The sequence below is a fragment of the Nuphar pumila genome, chromosome 10 (genome assembly GCF_984573655.1).
Source record: "Nuphar pumila chromosome 10, dmNupPumi1.hap1.1, whole genome shotgun sequence".
NCBI classification, from domain to species: domain Eukaryota; kingdom Viridiplantae; phylum Streptophyta; class Magnoliopsida; order Nymphaeales; family Nymphaeaceae; genus Nuphar; species Nuphar pumila.
This window is the reverse complement of record NC_143258.1, coordinates 107,623,455-107,645,581: the sequence shown is the minus strand read 5'-3', so window position 1 is coordinate 107,645,581 and position 22,127 is coordinate 107,623,455. Positions and strand designations below refer to the sequence as shown.

Here is a 22,127-nt window from a genome sequence, read left to right as displayed (position 1 = left end):
TTGGCCTCTCTTTCTTAGTAATGTTGTAATTCAAGTGAAAAATGCTCTTTTTTTTAAGAATTCAACTGAAATCTGAAATATTGTTCTCTGCATGCTTGACGCATTTATATTGCAGAATCTTGTATCATCTTACCTTTGTTATTGAACCCTAAATGTTGTTTAGGGTGATCCAGTCTGTCATTTAGAGTTGAGGCATGATTTGATCAATTATGGGATTGATTTTAGTTGAAGCTGTGCAGGGTTCAGATTCATTATTGGTTTAAATTCTTTTTGCAAGCAGTCTCTTGTGCTCATTTGAGCCCATATCAGCTGACATAAAGTTGATGAAATTCACCTTATGCCAAACTATGTAATAGAATTTCCAAAATGTCATCACAACCCATTAACTTTTCTGAGAACATTTGTGACAAAGGCCATATTATGGCTGCTAAATTATCAGTGTAATTGAAGATGATAGTTGAAGGAAACTCTAATCATCCCATTTCCAATTCTTTATAAGGTACTATATTTCATTGCGCTACTAGTAATTGCTGCCTTAATACCTCAGAGAGGATGTTTCATAAAACATATGTTACTGGAGAGAGAGAGAGAGATGTAAAAGGGTCGGACTCAGTTCGGATCTAGGCATTGCTTTAACTGACCTAATCAGATGTAGCACAATCAGATTTGGACTCAGACTCAGATGTGGATAAGCTAAAACCCAAATCTGGATCTGACAAACTTAAAATTTGACATTTACATATATTCAGATATGGATTTTATTCAGACTGGGACTCGGATTTGGAAGCAAAATTCAATACCAAGTGCAGTTATGATCATTAATCGGATCTGACTTTGGCTACCAAATCAGATTCTGATCTGGTCAGATATCTGACCTGAATCCAAACCGTTTACATCCCACACACAAACAGAGAGAGAGAGAGAGAGCAGTAAAATGGTTGGCCTATAATCAAACTGACATGGGTTGGCTACATGTTCCGTTGAACAAATATGGGTCCTTGTCCTGTTGGATCCATATACGCAATAATGGGATCCACCTATGTCCTAGGTCCAAGCTTATTGAGCCAGAAATGTAATGTTTAGAGGTATGGAGGTTGACTTGAATTGGCATCCAATTGAGGGGTAATCACCACCTGATTATTCCCTTCCATTTCTTCTGGGTGACCTGAGTAATAAACAAATCGGGTCCAATGGGCTCCCTGTCCTTCCAGACTGACGCACACTAGTTGATTTTGAGCCTTTAACAACCAGGGTCCAATATTAACACACTTGTTTGTCCTGGGGCAGTTTTCACACATCATTGTCAAGAAAAAAACAATAATGATCCACGATGAACATATTTGGATATTTGATTCTCTTCCAACCTGGTCCTCTTTTATCTTTTCAATGTAGTAATCAGACCCAGCACAACTCAATCCGTTTACTGGGTTTGATTCCAACAGCAGATGCCTAACCGAATCTTGTAATCAGATCCAGAATCCAGTAGAGAACTGGATCTGGTTTGATAGTTTCTTAGAATATAAATAATGTCTGAATATGTCAAAGCATATTAAGTTGTGTGTTGTGGTTTTGACAAAAGACCTGTGTTTTGTGTTTTCTTTGACAAAAGACCTACATTTGAGTTTCATAGCTGTGTCCACTGTCTCAATCATGATTTTCCTTCCTCCAGAGGTAATAATACTAAGGGTTTTCCTTTTTTTAGGCTGGTTGTGTGCAAGGAGCGATTCAAACCCCCGACACCGTGGTTCATAACCACATGCTAACAAGAATATTAGCCAAAAGTGTAGATTTTACATGCAAGGAAGACCTGAAAATCTCACATGGGATAATGTTCAGAGTTTGGAGGATCATGCAAGGCGAGGAAATCAAGGCAGAGATAGTAGCACTGGTTCATGTTCCAACGCCCCTAAGAAGTGGAGAGGAAGACATCAAAATTCTAATTTCATTTCCTTCATGAATCACAATTGCAATTTATTTACAAACATTACATCCAAGGATCATTAGCTTCTGTAGAAGAAGCACACAATTGCTACCTGAGTCGTGTCTTGTGTCTTGATCGGGAAAAAGTAAAAGCTCTCGTGTCTGAATCACTGTTGAGAGGTAACAATCTGCCTCATGGGAGTTAATGATCTTGCAAGAGGAAGAGGAACATATGCTCTAATAAAGGTACCCTCCTCCTTGTAATCCTGAACATTCACACAAAAATAGAAAACATGTCAAGAACATGACAGACAACACACAAATCAACCAATTCTTTAAATGAGAAAAACTGTGTACAAGGGCTCTTGAATTTGGAATCTTGTTTCCAACCGGTAAAACATTCAGAGATGTCCATTCCCTGTTTTACCAGGCTACTGCTACATTACAGGGGGGTAATGAATCTTTTCATGGTATTGTTCATCAGAGATAGGAAAGGACAAGCATGGCCACTAATCACTTAGGGCCAAGAGGGAAAGAATGGGGCAAGACCATTTTTTCTGCATCTATGGTGCACCCACAAAAGCCTGCTAGGCATCAGAGGGAGAGAAGGGGATGGCTTTCCCCATGTATTCACAAACGTTAAAAATTATACCAAGAAAAATAAAAGCAGTGTGATGCCAAAGCATCCAAACATAGGATTGGCCCTCATCCAAACAATTTGAGCTCGAGCAGGCCTTAGAGATTCTCAGGCTGAGTATGTACACTAGATGCTCAACCCAGCTCGGTCAGCTTGTTCGCACTTCACAACCGAGAAACATCTTGGTATAATTATAGCCTATAATAGAACAAGTGGCTTCAATATCATGTTACTGAAATTAGATAGGTTGAATCTCTGGATATGGCATAAATATATTTTATTTAGACAATGCTAGGAAACAATTGAATATGATCATAGATCGCCACAAGCATGTGAACGAGTTAATTTGTTTGAAATTGTCAAAATGATCAAATCGAATAATCATTCAAATGCATATGTTGAGGAAAATGAAATTGAGAATTATTTATATAATATAAGAGCATGATATGCCTACACCACACAAAGAAATATAATATAAATAAGCAAGGTAAAGTTCCACAATGGATGTTTATAATCCATCCAATTGTCAAGTGAGCTAATAGTTCAGAGAGAAATTCAGATCTATCTGGTGAAAATGAAAAGCAAATTATGACCAATTATAAAGTATGAGGAATTTGTAGACCGGGTAAATCCAAATGTGGAGAGTTGAAATTACAACGGATAGCTAACACTTTGCAACACTATAAAGAAAATCCCTGTGAAAAACTCATTTAATAATAGTTTTTTACCAGTCAGAAAAGCTAAATGGCAAACTAAGTTTATGAAGTGCATTAAGATGTGATCATGTGAACACTATTGATTATGTTCTATACATATATAATGTCTTACAAAGGCATTTTTGCCTTCATTAAGATGTGATCATGTGAACACTATTGATTATGTTCTATACATATATAATGTCTTACAAAGGCATTTTTGCCTTCTCTTTCTCTTCACATATAGGCTTTTTTGCTTTTCGTTCTTCCTACAATCAGAGGCAAAGGTTAGATTGGCCCTTTTTTCTTGTTTGTTTTGTATATATGTGTTACTATTTCGGTTTGTAGAGAATCCTGAAACTTCTTCAGACACTTCTTTTTTCAATCTTCATACATAAGATATTACACCATGACCATGCAGCTACAAGTCCCATTAAACCCACCTAAGGTGCAGTTTTATGTACTAAGCACGGTCACCAGTATTAGCCTCAGCAATACATAACTGAAGCACTTCATCAAGGATATTGTAGTTTTTCCACAAATGTCAACAAATAAAAAAACCTTGAAAAAGCCTTAAGAAAAAACAAAATTCTCAAATAATAATAGATAGATTTTTACCTACAGCTTTTTGTCAGCATGTATTCACTATTACATGTTCATTGCATTACTCGCATAAAAAGATTATTTTAGATCAAAGTTGCATATATCTCCAAGAATTCCAAGGATTTAAATATATGTTAACATACTTTCTCCATTCAAAAAGTTAAATGGCACGAATTTCATATGTTATGTCTGGTCAATGCTACCTTCTATTGAATCGTCCATTTTTTTATGTATATGGTAGTTTGAGCTCTAGAAAACTACAATGGAAAACAAAGAAAATTCACCTTAGTGAAATATCCAATGAGACAAAATGAAAAATATGCACAACATCCCAAACACTGAAAAGGTGGATGAGGCTTTTACCAACACAGATCCAGGAATTTTTTTTCCTTCCATCTAATAAAATTAGTTGTCAAATCCCAATATATGTTAACTTCACAGTTCACATATTTTTTACCCTAAAAGTTTCAAACTTTCATGGTAGCTCCAAATGTGAATTGTTACTTCTAATGGTAATTAATTCATTCATGAAAAAGTAAGAGGCTCGTTTATTACTTATACTTTCAAATGTAACAAATCTTCTAATAATTACTTTCCAAATTTACTACATTGCCCTTGATAGTCACAGTTAACATGAGTCACCATGATATTTCAAAATTTGTTAGAATAAAAAAGATGCGGTGAACTTGTTAACATTCACTAAAGGCCATATACATCAACAAAATACAGGAATTATTGGGATTGATTCATGGATAATATATACCATTTTTTCTACCATTCCAACTTGATGTATGGTATTGAGAAGTTCTCCTTTGTCATATACATCAACAAAATACAGGAATTATTGGGATTGATTCATGGATAATATATACCATTTTTTCTACCATTCCAACTTGATGTATGGTATTGAGAAGTTCTCCTTTGTCATAAGGCACCAGTGCTTCTACCCATACCATTGAATCCTGAAATTATCAAATATGATATTTTAATGGTGATCCAATGGACCCAAACAGAGAAGATATGTAACCCTTACATACCATCAAATCCAAGAGAAGGAAAAGTTTTACCAAGAATTTACCTATACCTTTAATTTTGTTTGAATTGCATCACAAAACTCCTGCAGTCCCTCACCAGCAAGAGCTGATATACATATAACATCACCTCTTTTGGCTGCTTGTAGCTTAATTTCCTTATAATCGTTCACTTTATCAACCTGAAAAAAATGGAAAAAAACAATCCACTTCATTGAAACACAATGAAATATTAATCAAATAACATGGTTTTGATGTGAATTTAGATACTGTCCCCCTTTAGTTTTTTTCTTCTCCGAATCTCAATTGTTTAATTCCAAAAACTTGTAGTATTTAGATGTTCCCTAAACCTAAAGTATCTCAATCTTAGGTTTTGTCATGACTGGTTGTTATTTCTCTCTCTCTCTCTCTCTCTCTCTCTCTCTCTCTCTCTCTCTCTCTCTCTCTCTCTCTCTCTCTCACACACACACACACACACACACACACACATAATTCTCACTGAAGCAAAAGGATACATTGCAAAAAAAAATTAAACAATTGACCAAATCAATGTGCAAATGCAGACGTGCTTAGGACCAGAGTTCCCAATAAGAATATCTCAATCACATTAGAGAACAGGTGGTATTTTTCTCGGATATAATCTAGGTAGGAATCTCCCTAAGCCCAGCTTGATATTTATATATACGATCAAGTTCAAAGGCAGAAGGGAGCTTCACTGCAAGGAATCACATTAGAAAACAGGTGGTATTTTTCTCAGATATAATCTGGGTAGGAATCTCCCTAACCCCAGCTTGATATTTATATATACGATCAAGTTCAAAGGCAGAAGGGAGCTTCACTGCAAGGCTCATCCATCGAGCAAGGATGAAAGTCAACATTAGTGATCTGATTGTGCCCAGTGGAAGGGTTGTCGCTCAATGGATAAAAGTTACCCTAGATATTGTTAAGTTTTATATATATATATATATGTGTGTGTGTGTGTGTGTATTTTCATACATATATATATATATATATATATATATATATATATATATATATATATATTTGTTTCATATTGTACATATATACAAATATATTCATATATATATTTATATATATTTTATTTATAATGATGTAATAGGTAATACCCTTTAGCGGTATTTTCGTCTTTTATTCTTATTGTAATAGATACTGTCCACTAGGGACAGTTTTGTATTTTTTGTTTTTCATTATTTTTGTCCTTTTTATATTGTAGGGCCTCTATGGTCATTGGGACCATAGAATTGTTGGGAGCCCCAAAGGTCACATTTATGACCGTTGGGAGCTCCCAATGGCTTCAAGCCTTGTGCCTTTTTTATATAAAGGGACTACTTGTCCCCATTCATGTTAATGCTTCTCTTAAGCATTCATGCTCAATAAAATATACAATTTTTATGTTCTTGTGTTCCTCTTTTAAATTCTTTGTTGTCTCTTAAGCATGTGTTGTTGGCATTTAGATGCTTTATTCGAACACTTCATGGTTATAAATATCAAATCATGTTCGCATTTATTGATATATTGAAATTTGTTTGTTTTTAAAAAATTGTCAAATACTTTAAAATAATTCAAAATTTTATTTTAAAATGGTTTGGTGTGTCATTCACAAGTATGTTTTTATGAGATTCTGCTTAACTTGTGTTTGAATTTATTTATTTTTCTCTTTGATGTATTATTATGTAAAACATAAAGTATTTTATGAAATATTAAAAATTATATGTGGTTAGGATCTTAGTGGTCATGGATACCTTGTTGTTTTGAAATTTGAATAAATGTAATTTTTATTGATATATGATCCTTATGCATAGGTATTGAACATGATTTCTTCATATGGGAGTTATTCACTTTTATGAATGTTTTTTAATTATTAAAAATAGTTATGTTATTGTGTTGTTTCTTAGTCTCATGGTCCTTTAATGAACATTATCTTGCATGTTTTTGCATGGTATTTAAGTATTATGTTTTTTGCATACTTAGTATTAATAAAATATTAATTTGATAATTATTAGAGCCTTCTTGTGTACCCCTTTATGGGTTTTGTGAAGAGTGTTCCATAGAGAACATTTTTGTGTTTGTCCAATTTTTGTGGACTTTGTTGATAACATTGAAGGCTTCCATATCTTCACTTGTTAGTAATGAAAATTTTTACATTGTGTTCTTTAGTGTGTGCCCTTAGTAGTCTTTGTGATCATCCCTTGTGGATAATTATGCCATGTATCATATGTTACTTTATATATATATATATATATATATATATATATATATTGCATTAGAGTAATCTATCACTTGCATATATGCTTAAATATGTTCTTATGCATATCTTATGTGATTCTTCATAGCTTTTGTATAGAATATGTGGCTTTAAGTTATTAAGATTATTGCATATATATGAATTTTGATCTCTTTATGAGTATCCATGATTAATTGTACTTGTGTATGCTCTTGGTTTCCTATATGGTTTTTTGAGAATCTTTATATATGTTTCGACCCTCTTTAATGTTGTATGACATTGTTGTCTCATAGTAAACTTGCTTATATTGACCATGCAAATGATTGCATCAATTGACATCTTGTTCTGCATATGATTTCACTATATTCATTCTAAGTTTTTATCTATCTTTATTGGATTGGATTTGAAACTTTTTTTTTTTCAAATCTATTCTTATATATGAACTCACTTATTTGAAAATTAATTTCCGTGAGTATGTATTGCCTTTTTATGGCATTTGTTTTGTCCATCACAAATTTTTTCATGATGCATCATTTCTTTTTGGCCTTGTTGTTATTGGGTCGAAGTTAGCTGTTGAGATGAGTTATTTGTACACCTCAAGTCATCTTATCAATCTGTAATTAACAAAGTTTATGAGTGTCGTGTTGACACTTGTCTTGGATCTAATTAAAAGTTGACTGGCCTCTGGATCTATATTGCTTTTATTGAACCAGAGTTTTTTGTTGGGGTGAGTTGTGTGCACCTCGATTTTGTCAATTTAGATTGTCGGCTTATAGTTTGGCTCTAACTGACGGTTGTTTTGTCCCTCTTTAATGTTGTATGACATTGTTGTCTCATAGTAGACTTGTTCATATTGACCATGCATATGATTGCATCAATTGACCTCTTGTTGTGCATATGATTGCACTATATTCATTCTAAGTTTTCATCTACCTTTATTGATTTGATTTGAAACTTTGTTTTTTCAAATTTGTTCTTATATATGAACTCACTTATTTGAAAATTGATTTCCGTGAGTATGTATTTACTTCTTATGAAATTTGTTTTGTCCATCACAAATTTTTCTATGATGCATCATATCTTTTTGGCCTTGTTGTTCTTGGGTCGGAGTTGTTGAGGTGAGTTATTTGTACACCTCAAGTGATCTTATCAGTCTGTAATTATCAAAGTTTATGAGTGTAGTGTTGACACTTGTCTCTGATCTGATTGATAGTTGACTAGCCTCTAGATCCATGTTGCTTTTGTTGAACCAAAGTTGTTTGTTGAGGTGAGTTGTGTGTACCTCGATTTTATCAGTTTAGATTGTCGGCTTATAGTTTGGCTCTAACTGACGGTTGTTTGATCTCTGGTTCTGTGAGTGTGTTGTATCAATCATTTGTATATTTGGCCATTGTTATTATGGATGCTTATAATTATGTTTATCTTTGATGACTAGTTTTTTTTTTAACCATGTTTCGAAAGTTTTTAATATTTAATATCTTTGCCTTGATTTGTAAATCTTTTCCTATTCTTCTTGGTGACATTAGTTTTTCATTATAAGTTGTTTTACCTTGTGTGTTTCCTCCTATTATGCCTCTCATTTAAGTGTTATTTTATATAGACAAGAGATGTTTTTCAATGTCGTGAGTTATGTGCACCCATTGATGTTATTTGCATTTTTTCAATCATTTGTGAGGTGAGATATGTGCACCTCTTGTAGTCGTAGCTGGTTTGTATTGTCAGGGAGTCTGTATTGCCTATGCATGATCATGGGAATGGTTATTGTTAACATTTGTGCTCAGTTTCGAATACCAGTTTATTGGTGCATGGTCACTGTTTTGGTAATGGCTGATATTTGTATTATGCTCTTGTTCTAGTAGCTGATATACTTGAATTTTGAGGTTTGGAGATCTAATGAGGTGATTGTGTATAGTGGTCAAACTACTATTTAGATTTGCAAATATCATTCCCTTTGTTATGTAGGATTCTTTTAACGAATCTCTTCATAAAATTTCTAACTCTTTTTACCTGTTTTTTCCTTGTATAAAAAAATGTTTAATAATAAAATTGCATGTATCTTATGTGCATTTCATTGATAACAGATATATATATAGGAAAATGGGTTTGTGTTAAACCAATTTGGTGCTAAACCATGTGCTAAATGGATTTTTTGGGCTTCTCCAGTACTTTTTATGTGTTCTAGCCATGGTCGATTTACTAAGAATCCACACCTGGATCATGTGTTTGAATTTATTTATTTTTCTCTTTGATGTATTATTATGTAAAACATAAAGTATTTTATGAAATATTAAAAATTATATGTGGTTAGGATCTTAGTGGTCATGGATACCTTGTTGTTTTGAAATTTGAATAAATGTAATTTTTATTGATATATGATCCTTATGCATAGGTATTGAACATGATTTCTTCATATGGGAGTTATTCACTTTTATGAATGTTTTTTAATTATTAAAAATAGTTATGTTATTGTGTTGTTTCTTAGTCTCATGGTCCTTTAATGAACATTATCTTGCATGTTTTTGCATGGTATTTAAGTATTATGTTTTTTGCATACTTAGTATTAATAAAATATTAATTTGATAATTATTAGAGCCTTCTTGTGTACCCCTTTATGGGTTTTGTGAAGAGTGTTCCATAGAGAACATTTTTGTGTTTGTCTAATTTTTGTGGACTTTGTTGATAACATTGAAGGCTTCCATATCTTCACTTGTTAGTAATGAAAATTTTTACATTGTGTTCTTTAGTGTGTGCCCTTAGTAGTCTTTGTGATCATCCCTTGTGGATAATTATGCCATGTATCATATGTTACTTTATATATATATATATATATATATATATATATATATATATATATATATATATATTGCATTAGAGTAATCTATCACTTGCATATATGCTTAAATATGTTCTTAAGCATATCTTATGTGATTCTTCATAGCTTTTGTATAGAATATGTGGCTTTAAGTTATTAAGATTATTGCATATATATGAATTTTGATCTCTTTATGAGTATCCATGATTAATTGTACTTGTGTATGCTCTTGGTTTCCTATATGGTTTTTTGAGAATCTTTATATATGTTTTGACCCTCTTTAATGTTGTATGACATTGTTGTCTCATAGTAAACTTGCTTATATTGACCATGCAAATGATTGCATCAATTGACATCTTGTTCTGTATATGATTTCACTATATTCATTCTAAGTTTTCATCTATCTTTATTGGATTGGATTTGAAACTTTTTTTTTTCAAATCTATTCTTATATATGAACTCACTTATTTGAAAATTAATTTCCGTGAGTATGTATTGCCTTTTTATGGCATTTGTTTTGTCCATCACAAATTTTTTCATGATGCATCATTTCTTTTTGGCCTTGTTGTTATTGGGTCGAAGTTAGCTGTTGAGATGAGTTATTTGTACACCTCAAGTCATCTTATCAATCTGTAATTATCAAAGTTTATGAGTCTCGTGTTGACACTTGTCTTGGATCTAATTGAAAGTTGACTGGCCTCGGGATCTATATTGCTTTTATTGAACCAGAGTTGTTTGTTGGGGTGAGTTGTGTGCACCTCGATTTTGTCAATTTAGATTGTCGGCTTATAGTTTGGCTCTAACTGACGGTTGTTTTGTCCCTCTTTAATGTTGTATGACATTGTTGTCTCATAGTAGACTTGTTCATATTGACCATGCATATGATTGCATCAATTGACATCTTGTTGTGTATATGATTGCACTATATTCATTCTAAGTTTTCATCTACCTTTATTGGATTTGATTTGAAACTTTGTTTTTTCAAATTTGTTCTTATATATGAACTCACTTATTTGAAAATTGATTTCCGTGAGTATGTATTTACTTCTTATGAAATTTGTTTTGTCCATCACAAATTTTTCTATGATGCATCATATCTTTTTGGCCTTGTTGTTCTTGGGTCGGAGTTGTTGAGGTGAGTTATTTGTACACCTCAAGTGATCTTATCAGTCTCTAATTATCAAAGTTTATGAGTGTCGTGTTGACACTTGTCTCTGATCTGATTGATAGTTGACTAGCCTCTAGATCCATGTTGCTTTTGTTGAACCAAAGTTGTTTGTTGGGGTGAGTTGTGTACCTCGATTTTATCACTTTAGATTGTCGGCTTATAGTTTGGCTCTAACTGACGGTTGTTTGATCTCTGGTTCTGTGAGTGTGTTGTACCAATCATTTGTATATTTCGCCATTGTTATTATGGATGCTTATAATTATGTTTATCTCTGATGACTAGTTTTTTTTTTAACCATGTTTCGAAAGTTTTTAATATTTAATATATTTGCCTTGATTTGTAAATCTTTTCCTATTCTTCTTGGTGACATTAGTTTTTCATTATAAGTTGTTTTACCTTGTGTGTTTCCTCCTATTATGCCTCTCATTTAAGTGTTATTTTATATAGACAAGAGATGTTTTTCAATGTAGTGAGTTATGTGCACCCATTGATGTTATTTGCATTTTTTCAATCATTTGTGAGGTGAGATGTGCACCTCTTGTAGTCGTAGCTGGTTTGTCTTGTCAGGGAGTCTGTATTGCCTATGCATGATCATGGGAATGGTTATTGTTAACATTTGTGCTCAGTTTCGAATACCAGTTTATTGGTGCATGGTCACTGTTTTGGTAATGGCTGATATTTGTATTATGCTCTTGTTCTAGTAGCTGATATACTTGAATTTTGAGGTTTGGAGATCTAGTGAGGTGATTGTGTATAGTGGTCAAACTACTGTTTAGATTTGCAAATATCATTCCCTTTGTTATGTAGGATTTTTTTAACGAATCTCTTCATAAAATTTCTAACTCTTTTTACCTGTTTTTTCCTTGTATAAAAAAATGTTTATTAAAAAAATTTCATGCATCTTATGTGCATTTCATTGATAACAGATATATATAGGAAAATGGGTTTGTGTTAAACCAATTTGGTGCTAAGCCGTGTGCTAAATGGGTTTTTGGGGCTTCTCCAATACTTTTTATGTGTTCTGGCCATGGTCGATTTACTAAGAATCCACACCTGGATCATGTGTTTTCGATGAAAAAAATGGTTTGGAGCCTAAAAAATTTACAAAGATTTTGGACCGTTGATTTTTCAAACTTTATTAAAACCCACCAATGTGTTGGAATCAAACGCTTCAAGAGTTGATCCCTCTAAAATCAATTACATAGATCACATATGTATGGTCAGAATTTAAAAATAAAATGAAAAAAGCCCGATAAACCCATTTAGCACCCGGTTTAGCACGGACCCATTACTCTCTCTCTCTCTCTCTCTCTCTCTCTCTCTCTCTCTCTCTCTCTCTCTCTCTCTATATATATATATATATATATATATATATATATTAAGATTGTTATTTGGTCCTTTGTGCTTAAACTCATTCTAGGTTGTGTGAGTGTATTCTAATGGGTTGTGATTTATGAGAATACTTTCATTCATCATTATGTGCATTAAATATGCTTTAATTGCACACATACACATATATATATGTGTGCGTGTGTTTCGTATTGATTATCTTGTTTACATTATTGTATGCATAAATTTAATTAACTTCTCTTTTCTTGAGGATTTTTTTTGAACGATTATACTTTATATGCATGTTGTTACATAAACATATTATGGAAACCGTTAGGACCCTTCTTATTTCTAAAGATATTCCAAAATCTTTTTGAGCCGGAGTCGTCCTAACTTCAACATATTTGATAAATCGAATGCCATCATCATCCTTGCAAAACATTTCTCCTTGTGAAAATTTGTTTAAGATGACACCCGACTTCAAAAGATTACAGATTTTTTGTTGTAAATGTTTCGTACTCCTATACAAAAAAGATAAATTATCGCCAAAAGCCATTGAATGTATTTTCATCGGATATGGGAAAAGTCAAAAGGGATATAGATGTTTTGATTTTAAAAATAACAAACTTTATATTTCTAAAGATGTGACTTTCTTAAAAAATGAAAATGATTTTCATAAAAGCAATGGAAAAGAGGAAATAGGCTATACTTTTTTATTTGATCTCGCTCCAAGAAATGATGATTCTAGTAAGTTCTTGAATAATGAAGATGTTAATGATAATCATCCTAGTAATGAGAGTAAAGAACCATGTGATAGTCATAGTAAAGATAGTGATATAGTAGATGAAAGATCTACTAAAGATATACATGTTTATACCCGGTATGAGCAAAGCACAAGAAATGATGATTTAATAAGTTATTGAATAATGAAGATGTTAACGATGATCATCCTAGCAATGCAAGTATATAACCTTATGAAGTGATACTAAAGATAGTGATGTAGTAGATGAAAGATCTACTAAAGACATGTGCGTTTATACCTGATGTGAGCAAAGCAACCCTCAAAATGCATTGAAAAAATATTCTTCTCCCGAAGAAGAGACCTTAGATAGTAATTTAAAGATTGATCATAATTTCCTTATAAAAGAATCTGGTCTTAGAAGATCTAGTTGTGCTTCCCTTCCACCCAATAGGTTTGTGTCTTATAACTCGAGCTTGTTTAATAGCATTACACTATTATCATGAACCATCTAATTATAATGAAGCTAAAAACTTCTCTCATTGGATTGAGGCTATGAAAGTGAAATTAGATGCCCTTATGAAAGCCAAGACATGGAAAATAACTACTCTACCTCTAAGAAAGAAAACCATAAGTTGTAGATGGGTGTTCAAGGTTAAAACCAAGAGTAATAAAGTCTAGAGAGATATAAATCAAGGTTAATAGTCAAAGGCTATTCCCAACAATACGGGATCGACTATGAAGAAACATTTGCACTTATAGCTAAGATGACTAGTGTTAGAACACTCAGTCGTTGCTTCCATACAAAAATGGCCTATCTATCAACTTGATATCAAAAATGTCTTTCGCAATGAAGAATTGAATGAGAAAGTTTATATGGATCCTCCGCCGAGCTTTGATATTGATAAAGGAAAAATACCAAGACTTAGAAAGGATTTATATGGTTTCAAATAGACTCTTAAAGCCTGGTATGATAGATTTAGTAATGTTATGACTCATTTGGGCTTTCATTCTTGTTATACGTACACTGCTTTTTTGTCAAAAGTACAGGTACTAATATTGTTATTCTTCTACTATATGTAATATTGTTATTCTTCTACTATATATAGATGACATGATAATAACATAGAATGATGAACAAGGAGTTAATGAAATTAAAAATGTTTTGAAAGAAAATTTTGATATAATTGATTTGAGATTTTTAAGATATTTTTTAGGTATTGAAGTCACCTACTCTCCCAATGGTTGTATTCTCTCAGATGAATGCAAAGCTAAGGCTTGAAGATTGAACGCTTTTGAAAGATCCTACTCCATACAGACAATTGATTGAGTCACTCACTTATTTGACTATTACCATATGCTAGTCAGTTTCAGCATGCTCCAACCACCGTACACATGAGTGTTGCGTTATGAAGGAAATCTCAATGATAGGGTCTAAACCAAGGTTGCTAGACTAGGAAACGATACAGGAAGCGAAAGCGAGAAGCTATGCATTTTAAAATGTATAGGAAGCGGAAAGCGAGAAATAAAAAATATATATAAGAATTGAATCGGAATCAAAATGAAACACAAATAAAAATGACTAATATTCAATTTTATGATTTTTTAGTGTATGAATTAAATTTTTAACAAAATCTAAAAATGATGACTACCAATTTAGAGAAAGCACATGGAAGTGAGTGAAAAAAGAGAGAACACAAAAAAAAACATGAAAAGTTGAGTAAGAGAACATATAAGAAGAATAGATGAAGTGTGTGAAAAGCATAGGAGAAGCGTGGGAGAATTGAGGTTCTTATCATATTTCGAAAGCAAGGAATATTGCGCTTCCGAAATGAGTTTTCGGAAAGCGGGCTTCCCACCTATCTAAGAAGCTTCCGGTAACTCTAGTCTCAACCACTGCTTTTTGTGTTTTATTAGGAGACTCCTTGATTTTGTAGATGTGCAAAAAGCAGCAGAAGGTTTCACTATCATCTACTGAAACTGAACATAGGGTTATGGCTACAACAATTATGGAACTTGTATGACTAAGGTTCTCAGAGATATGTGAATAAACATCTTCGGACCTTCAAAGATGTGTTGCGACAACACAAGTGCTATCTATGTTGCCAGCAATCACACCTTCTATGAGCGCACCAAGCATATTGAAATGGATTGCCACTATATACGAGATGAATATTTGAAAGGAGTTATCGAGCTACCATATGTTACTTCTAAGTACCAACTTACTGACTCCTTAACCAAAACTCTTTTTGCACCTCGTTTCATATTTCTACTTAACAAACTTTCAGTGTATACACTGTAAGTTTGAGAAGGGGAGTTAAAGTATGTTTATAAATAAATAAATATATATATAATGCCCAATAGGGGCATTTTGGTCATTTTAAGTCATGTAACTAAGTCAGTCCCAAGGTTACCGAAAACGCTATAGCACTATGGGAAGCGGGCTTCCCCAAAACACATTTTGAAAGCATGAAACGCGTCGCTTCCGAAACTTGCAGGAAAGCGACCCTTTTAAATGGGAAGAGTGGTTCCCATTTTGCTTCTCCGCTCGCTTCCCAATATCAAGAAGTGGTTTTTTTTAGGGGGGGGGGGGCTTGGAGCCTTTAACAAAATTTTTTCCCAAGATCGGGAAAACTCTATTCATATTCACTTCCCACTCGAATCCTAGGTCGTTTTCCCCTTCGTTTCCTCTTCGCTTCCAATTCGCTTCCTAGGTCACTTCCGGTTTGCTTCACTTCTCGCTTCTAAGATTATTCCTAATTCGTTTCAAAGTCGTCTCGCGCTTCCTGCTTCCTAAAATTTTAGAAGTGCCTTGTTTTTCACTTTCGCTTCTCGAATCGCTTCCTGCTTCCACTTCCTCGACAGGCAACTCTAGTCGTTCCAATAGGGACAAGTTAGTATATTTCTTATTTTTTAACTAATGTAATTAGGTTAGCCATTGAGGGGCTATGTGGAAAATATTCATAGAGTCGTTGGGAGCTCCCAAGGCTTCTTGCCTCTTGCTTTTTTGCGTATAAATAGGGACACATTGTCCCCATTCAAATCATGCTTCTAGCTAAGCATATTAATAACAAAAACCTTTTATTTGTTATATTTATTGCAAGCCTTAGTTGGCAGAACTTTTGGCTAATATAGGAGAAGGTTGTTTATCATAATGCATACGAGAATCATTGTCTCCTGAAGCGGCAGAAGGGAATGATAGCAATCATTCAACAGATCCAAGTGTGAAGAAATTCAATGGAATTACATATGTGAGACGTGATACTAGTGTTGTTCCAAATCCAAGATCAAAGACAAGTATTTTAGTTGCTGCTCCTGATGAATCGTCTTGTCCAAGAAGGTCTAGCAGAGTTCGACATCCAGTCGAAAGGTGGGTTAGTTATGAAATTTTTATATGGATCTTCGATTATTTTTTGCCTCACTAGAACAGGAGAGTGAACCGACTACATTCTATCAAGTTGTTACATCAAAGAGATGGGTGGAAGCTATGAATGAAGAGATGGGAGCCTTATATGAATGTGGTACTTGGGAGATTGTTCCTAGGCCAGCTGATCACAATGTTGTGAGATCAAAATGGGCATATAAAATCAAGCGTAAACCATATGGCAGCATTGAGAGGTATAAAGTCAGGCTCGTTGCGAAGGGTTTTACCCAAGAGCATGGGCAGGATTATGATGAAACTTTTAGTCCTGTGATAAAAATGGGAACCATTCGCATCATTCTATCTTCGGCTACTGAACATGGATGGTCATTGAGTCAGTTGGATGTCAAAAATGTGTTCCTACATGGTGAATTGAATGAAGAAGTTTATATGGAGCAACCGGTTGGATATGTAGAAAAGGACCCTCAGACTCATGTTTGTAGGTTGAAAAGAGCCTTGTATGGATTGAAACAAGCCTCACGGTCGTGGCTTGAGAGTTTTCTCTTGAGATACAAAAGCATGGGTTCTGTCGTTCAGCCTTTGATCATTCCCTGTTTATGTTTAGAGAAAATTTTGTTGTTACTATCCTTCTTATATACGTGGATGACATTATTCTTACAGGTAGCTCCAGCAGTCATATTGAGAACATTAAGAAGCTTTTGGGTCATAGATTCAAGATGAAAGATCTTGGAGATTTACGTTATTTTCTTGGAGTGGAAGTTGACAGAATTAAAGCAAAACTGACTCTAAGTCAGCACAAATATACTCTTGATGTTCTTACCAAAACAGGGATGAAGCATTGCCGCCCTATCAGTACTCCTAGTGTTTTGCATCAGAAGCTTAGTGAACAAGATGGAGACTTATATCAAGGTCCAACAGGATATCGTAGCATAGTGGGAATGCTATAATATCTTACATTTACCCGTCCTGACATTGTATATTCAGTCAATCAAGTTTCTCAGTTCATGCATCAGCCTCGTACTGGTCATATAGAAGTGATAAAACGTATATTGTGTTATTTAAAGGGAACAATTGGATATATAGACCAAATTTGACAAAGGCAAGTGCTCATGAAATTACTATTTATACTGATGTTGATTGGGCAAGAGATCCAGATGACAGAAAGTCTGTCTCAGGGTACTGTATTTTCCTTGGTTCAAACTTAGTGTCTTGGAGCAGCCGCAAACAGAAAGCGGTTGCTAGGTCTAGCACAGAGGCCGAGTACAGGGCGATGGTTGCTGCAACTTCTGAAGCTACTTGGGTGCGGCATCTATTAATTGAGATAGGAGAACCCATTTCACAATCATTTTTTATTGTCTGACAACCAGAGTGCTATCAACATTTCCTTCAACCTAATTTGTCATAGTCGAACAAAACATATTGAGATTGATCAACATTTTATCAGACAGAAAGTTGAAGACAAGGAAATAGAACCTCTCTTTATCTGTACAGAAGAGCAAGTGGCGGATATGTTCACCAAGGGTCTCACGAAGGACAGATTTTGGGCTTTAAAAGGCAAGTTGGCCATGGTTCAAAACCATGTACAACTTGAGGGAGGGTGAAAGAAAAGGAGATTGGATGAGACTGGATTTGTTTAGTCCAGATCCAGATCCATGTGGCGTCATTTAGTATGTGTTACTGGTGTAATTTTCTGTACTTTATCAGGGGTAGAATCGACCCCTTATATTTTGTAACCCTCTTTATATTGTTAAATGAATAGAACTCAAGCAGCTTGTCTGACGGCGCCTGATTGTGCAGCAGCCTCATCTTCCTCAACTTCATTCTTCCCTCATCGCGAATACTTTCTAGTTTCTAGTGAATTCTCTAAATCTAACACTAATAGGGTAGGTTTTAAGAAAAAGTGCGATGTGGCTGGAGGGCTCCATTTTATTATGCTTAAAATGGGCGCCCCATGTCTTTAGAAGAGTTTTATCACTACACCAGTTTTTATTCTTCCAAGTTATTTATAGAAAAAAGTTATGGTTATTTCAATAAATCTCAAGTTTTTCTAAGAAATATCGTGACAATTTTGAGATTTTTTTTGTGTGTTCTGCACATGCATTAATCAAACAAGTTTTATTGTTTCACTAACATATTCATTTGACCAAATATTTGGTCAAAGAATTTCACACATGACAGTAATGCTCAAATTTTATCGTTTAATTTTTTAACGAGAACCTGTCTCAGAGGAATATGGGTGCAAAAATCATATGATCCTCAACTCATGAACTCCAGTATATTCAGACAGCTACCAAAATGGTGTGGAGTAGAATTGAAACCAAAGTTGTGAAACCCCATCGGCTCTAGTCACTCCGCCCACTTTACAATGTACTTTTTACTTATAATGACATGCAATATATTTTGCAAAGAAAATTGCCAGGTTTGCCTGCAAGCATGTGCACTTCTATGTGTATAAGCAAACTCATCCCCCTTTCTCTAGACAAGCATATAAGAGAGTACAGTAAAGTAGTTGCTTTAATAAGTCAATAAACATATACATGCCTTGTTCCACACTGTTAGTTTTGGAATAGAGGTCACATCCAATTCTTTCAGAATCTGGTTGACCGCATCTGTTTGCTGCTGTGCTAGAGGATGGCTGAGTTTCATTATGCATAAATATAATAGGCTAAGATACTCAAGCAAGAGAAATGTATGGACCCAAGTATAGAAAAGATTAATAAAAATGTATACCTTATGTCCACAACATGCACTAGAAGGGAGGATTCTGAGATTTCCTCGAGTGTTGCTCTGAAAGCCGCAACCTAGATCAAGACATACACGAAAACATAATTAGAATTTATAACTTGATGATATGGTCAAAGCTAGATAGCTTTTCAGTCATATTTATGATACCAGGAGAAGAAAGGTAAAGTTACAAATGCATGTCAAACACATTCATGCTCATCTAATGGGAACAAGAACCATCAGTCAGATAAAAGAGAATAAGGAAAATATGACGCTGCCAACAGAAAGGGGAAAAATAGACAAGCACAATTGAAAATAGGCTTACAAGAGTAGTTGGAAGTTTTTGGATAAATCCAACAGTGTCTGTTAAAAGGAATTCTCTCCCATTTCCCATCTGCACAAAAATAACTAAATTATCTGTACAGCATTTAATAGATCAGACTCGTGCATAGCTAGCAATAGGTGAATGATCATCCCAGCCCAGCGCATAAAGACCATGGAATACCATGTTGGGAAGCGATAGGCACACAACCAATGAATCTACAAACAAATAAACTGGAAAAGCAAAAGAAGAAATCAAACCACACGAGGAACAAAGATTTACGTGGTTCTGCCTACGTCCACGGTCGCACTGAAACCCTGTTATTCGATTTTGAGATGCCTTACAAAGGGCGGATGGCCCTCTTTAAATAGAGGAAGCCAAAGAGTGTTACAAAGACTCTTCAAGTGTCGTTCAGCTATTACAAGGACTCTGCAAGACTTGTAATCTGATTCAAGGTGTCTATGTGACTTTTGTAGTCTGATCCTACAAGAAGTCTAGGGTAAAATTACAAAACTACCGGCGGAAGTATAGGATTCATATCCAGGTAGGGGCTCCACATTCCTCCAACACACCATACTAGGTTCACGGTATGCATGTGGAGATTGAAAACAGGGGCATTAGAGACCTAGAATGTGGGATCAAGAAGAAACATGGTAAGTAATTCTCTTGTATTTTAAGTGATTCCAATAGGAAGTGATTAATATACTATACTAAAAGATGTACCTAGAGGTCAAATGGAACCCAAGGCATGTCAGGTTCTAGATTGCAATTAGTGGGGCATTTGACAAATTTTAAGAAGAGATTATGCCAACAGATGACCTTTCCTGGATCACGAAAATAGTCCTCTTCAAAATTTCAGAAAGTTAGTTTTATATTTTGGGAAGTAAATGTTTATTTTTCCTAAGTAGTTGTAAAAAGGTTAGTTCATTATTGAATCGATTTTTTCTTCCAGGAAAATGGAAAAAGCCCTGGAAGTTCTTTCACCATGTGCTCTTCTTGTGGTTGAGGTTGACCTCTATTTGTTTTATGTGGTCGAATCTGATTTAGATCATTTATCTGTCCACAAGGCTCAGATTTTAGAATTAAACCCTGATCTGACTTAACTCCCAATTCTTTGATGAATATTTGTCTTTTTCTGGAGTCCTCATCTTAAAGATGGTATATGAAGCCTTGGTGAGTTGATTTGCATCAACAGGATGAAGCTTTATAAACTTGATTTACGTGAATGAGTATCAGTGCTTGTGTATGCTACATAAGCTGTTGTACTAAACAGATAACTGAAAAACTAAATCAAAGAAAGACTGTCTGGAATGATGCCATAATGGTTAAAGTCAAACTAACATAAGAGGTCCTTTGGAAAGATTAAGTTTTTCCTTCTTTTTTTTATTATTGCACTCATCTCAAAGTAGTTGTGTTTCCATGGATTCCTCGTTTGCTTCATTCTACAGAAGTTTTTCTCATAGAAAATGTTAGTAAATGACCTTATTTAGTTGTAAATCCAAAATAATGTGTACGTTTGTACTCCCATAACAGAGGACCTTGGGTTTGAACCCAAGAAAGACGGGCATTTCAAAAGAAAGATTAAGCAAAGCAATTTGCAAACCTTGACCCTTCTTGTAGTTGGATCTAGTGTTGCAAATAAACGATCTTCTGCAAGAACATCAGATCCACACAGCCTATTCAAAAGTGTACTCTTTCCAGCATTTGTGTAACCTACCTGGGAGATGTCAGCGCAGAACATAGACATAAGGACACTTCAAGCAAGTCAGGCTCAAAAAACACAATGATATTAATCTAAACTGAGTTTCTCCCTCCTTTTCTTTTCTGGAACCAGAAAAAAAAAAGGAGATTGGGTGACAAGGAGTAACCCGGAAAAAAAGGGAGCAAGAAATAAAGAGTAGGTACAAGAACATAATGTGAACAAAGTCTATAAAATGAGTGGGAGTCCAGCGCACTTGATCTTACAAGAGAGACTACAGGAACTGGTACAGATAAGCGTCGATTTCTGTACTGCTTTCGATGCTGCCTCACAGATTCCAACTCCTTCCTCAAAACACCTATCTGACAAAAACATAATTCAAGCATGCCACAAGTTCATCATAATTTTTTCACATAGATTAGATTGTCAAAGTCCAAACACAAATCTAATAGAAGTCATGAAAGCATGGCTGCAATGGCCATAAATATGACCACAAACAGTGATTATATGGACCTTAATGTACAATACACCTTAAATCAGCTATGAGTGCAATATTATTAGATTGAGAGGTAAAGGCAGCAGCAGAAAATAATGTCACCACGCCAAAAAAATATACCCTGAATTGCATGAAAAAAGATCAAAAGCACTCTCAAAAGAGCTGAGTATGTATATTTAAATGTTAGATGGCACTGGAAGCAAAATTTGCAGGCAATCCTAACTTCAATGAGAATTGAATCAGTATCATATTGCGTGACCATTCTGAGGTACTGCATTTCTTTTACTCATGATTGTAAATGAAGTTACATCTGCCTTTGTTGTTT

At 34.3% G+C, this 22,127-nt stretch overlaps 1 protein-coding gene across 2 annotated transcripts in view; it reads right to left on the bottom strand.

Annotated features, from left to right (window-relative positions):
* Positions 1-1,772: 1,772 nt before the first annotated feature.
* Positions 1,773-22,127, bottom strand: part of LOC149827828 (GTP-binding protein, HflX) — a 52,857-nt gene continuing 32,502 nt past the window's right edge. The window contains exons 6-14 of one of the 2 annotated variants that reach the window (XR_016434965.1): positions 21,573-21,668; positions 21,211-21,324; positions 19,611-19,679; positions 19,292-19,362; positions 19,103-19,196; positions 4,940-5,068; positions 4,728-4,817; positions 2,034-2,186; positions 1,773-1,906 (exon numbers count right to left, since the gene is read on the bottom strand). Coding sequence is in view for 1 of the 2 variants with exons in the window: in XM_090019675.1 (XP_089875801.1) it covers positions 2,088-2,186; positions 4,728-4,817; positions 4,940-5,068; positions 19,103-19,196; positions 19,292-19,362; positions 19,611-19,679; positions 21,211-21,324; positions 21,573-21,668 (762 nt within the window). In the remaining variant the exon portion in view is untranslated. The other variant, XM_090019675.1, reaches the window with a different exon arrangement.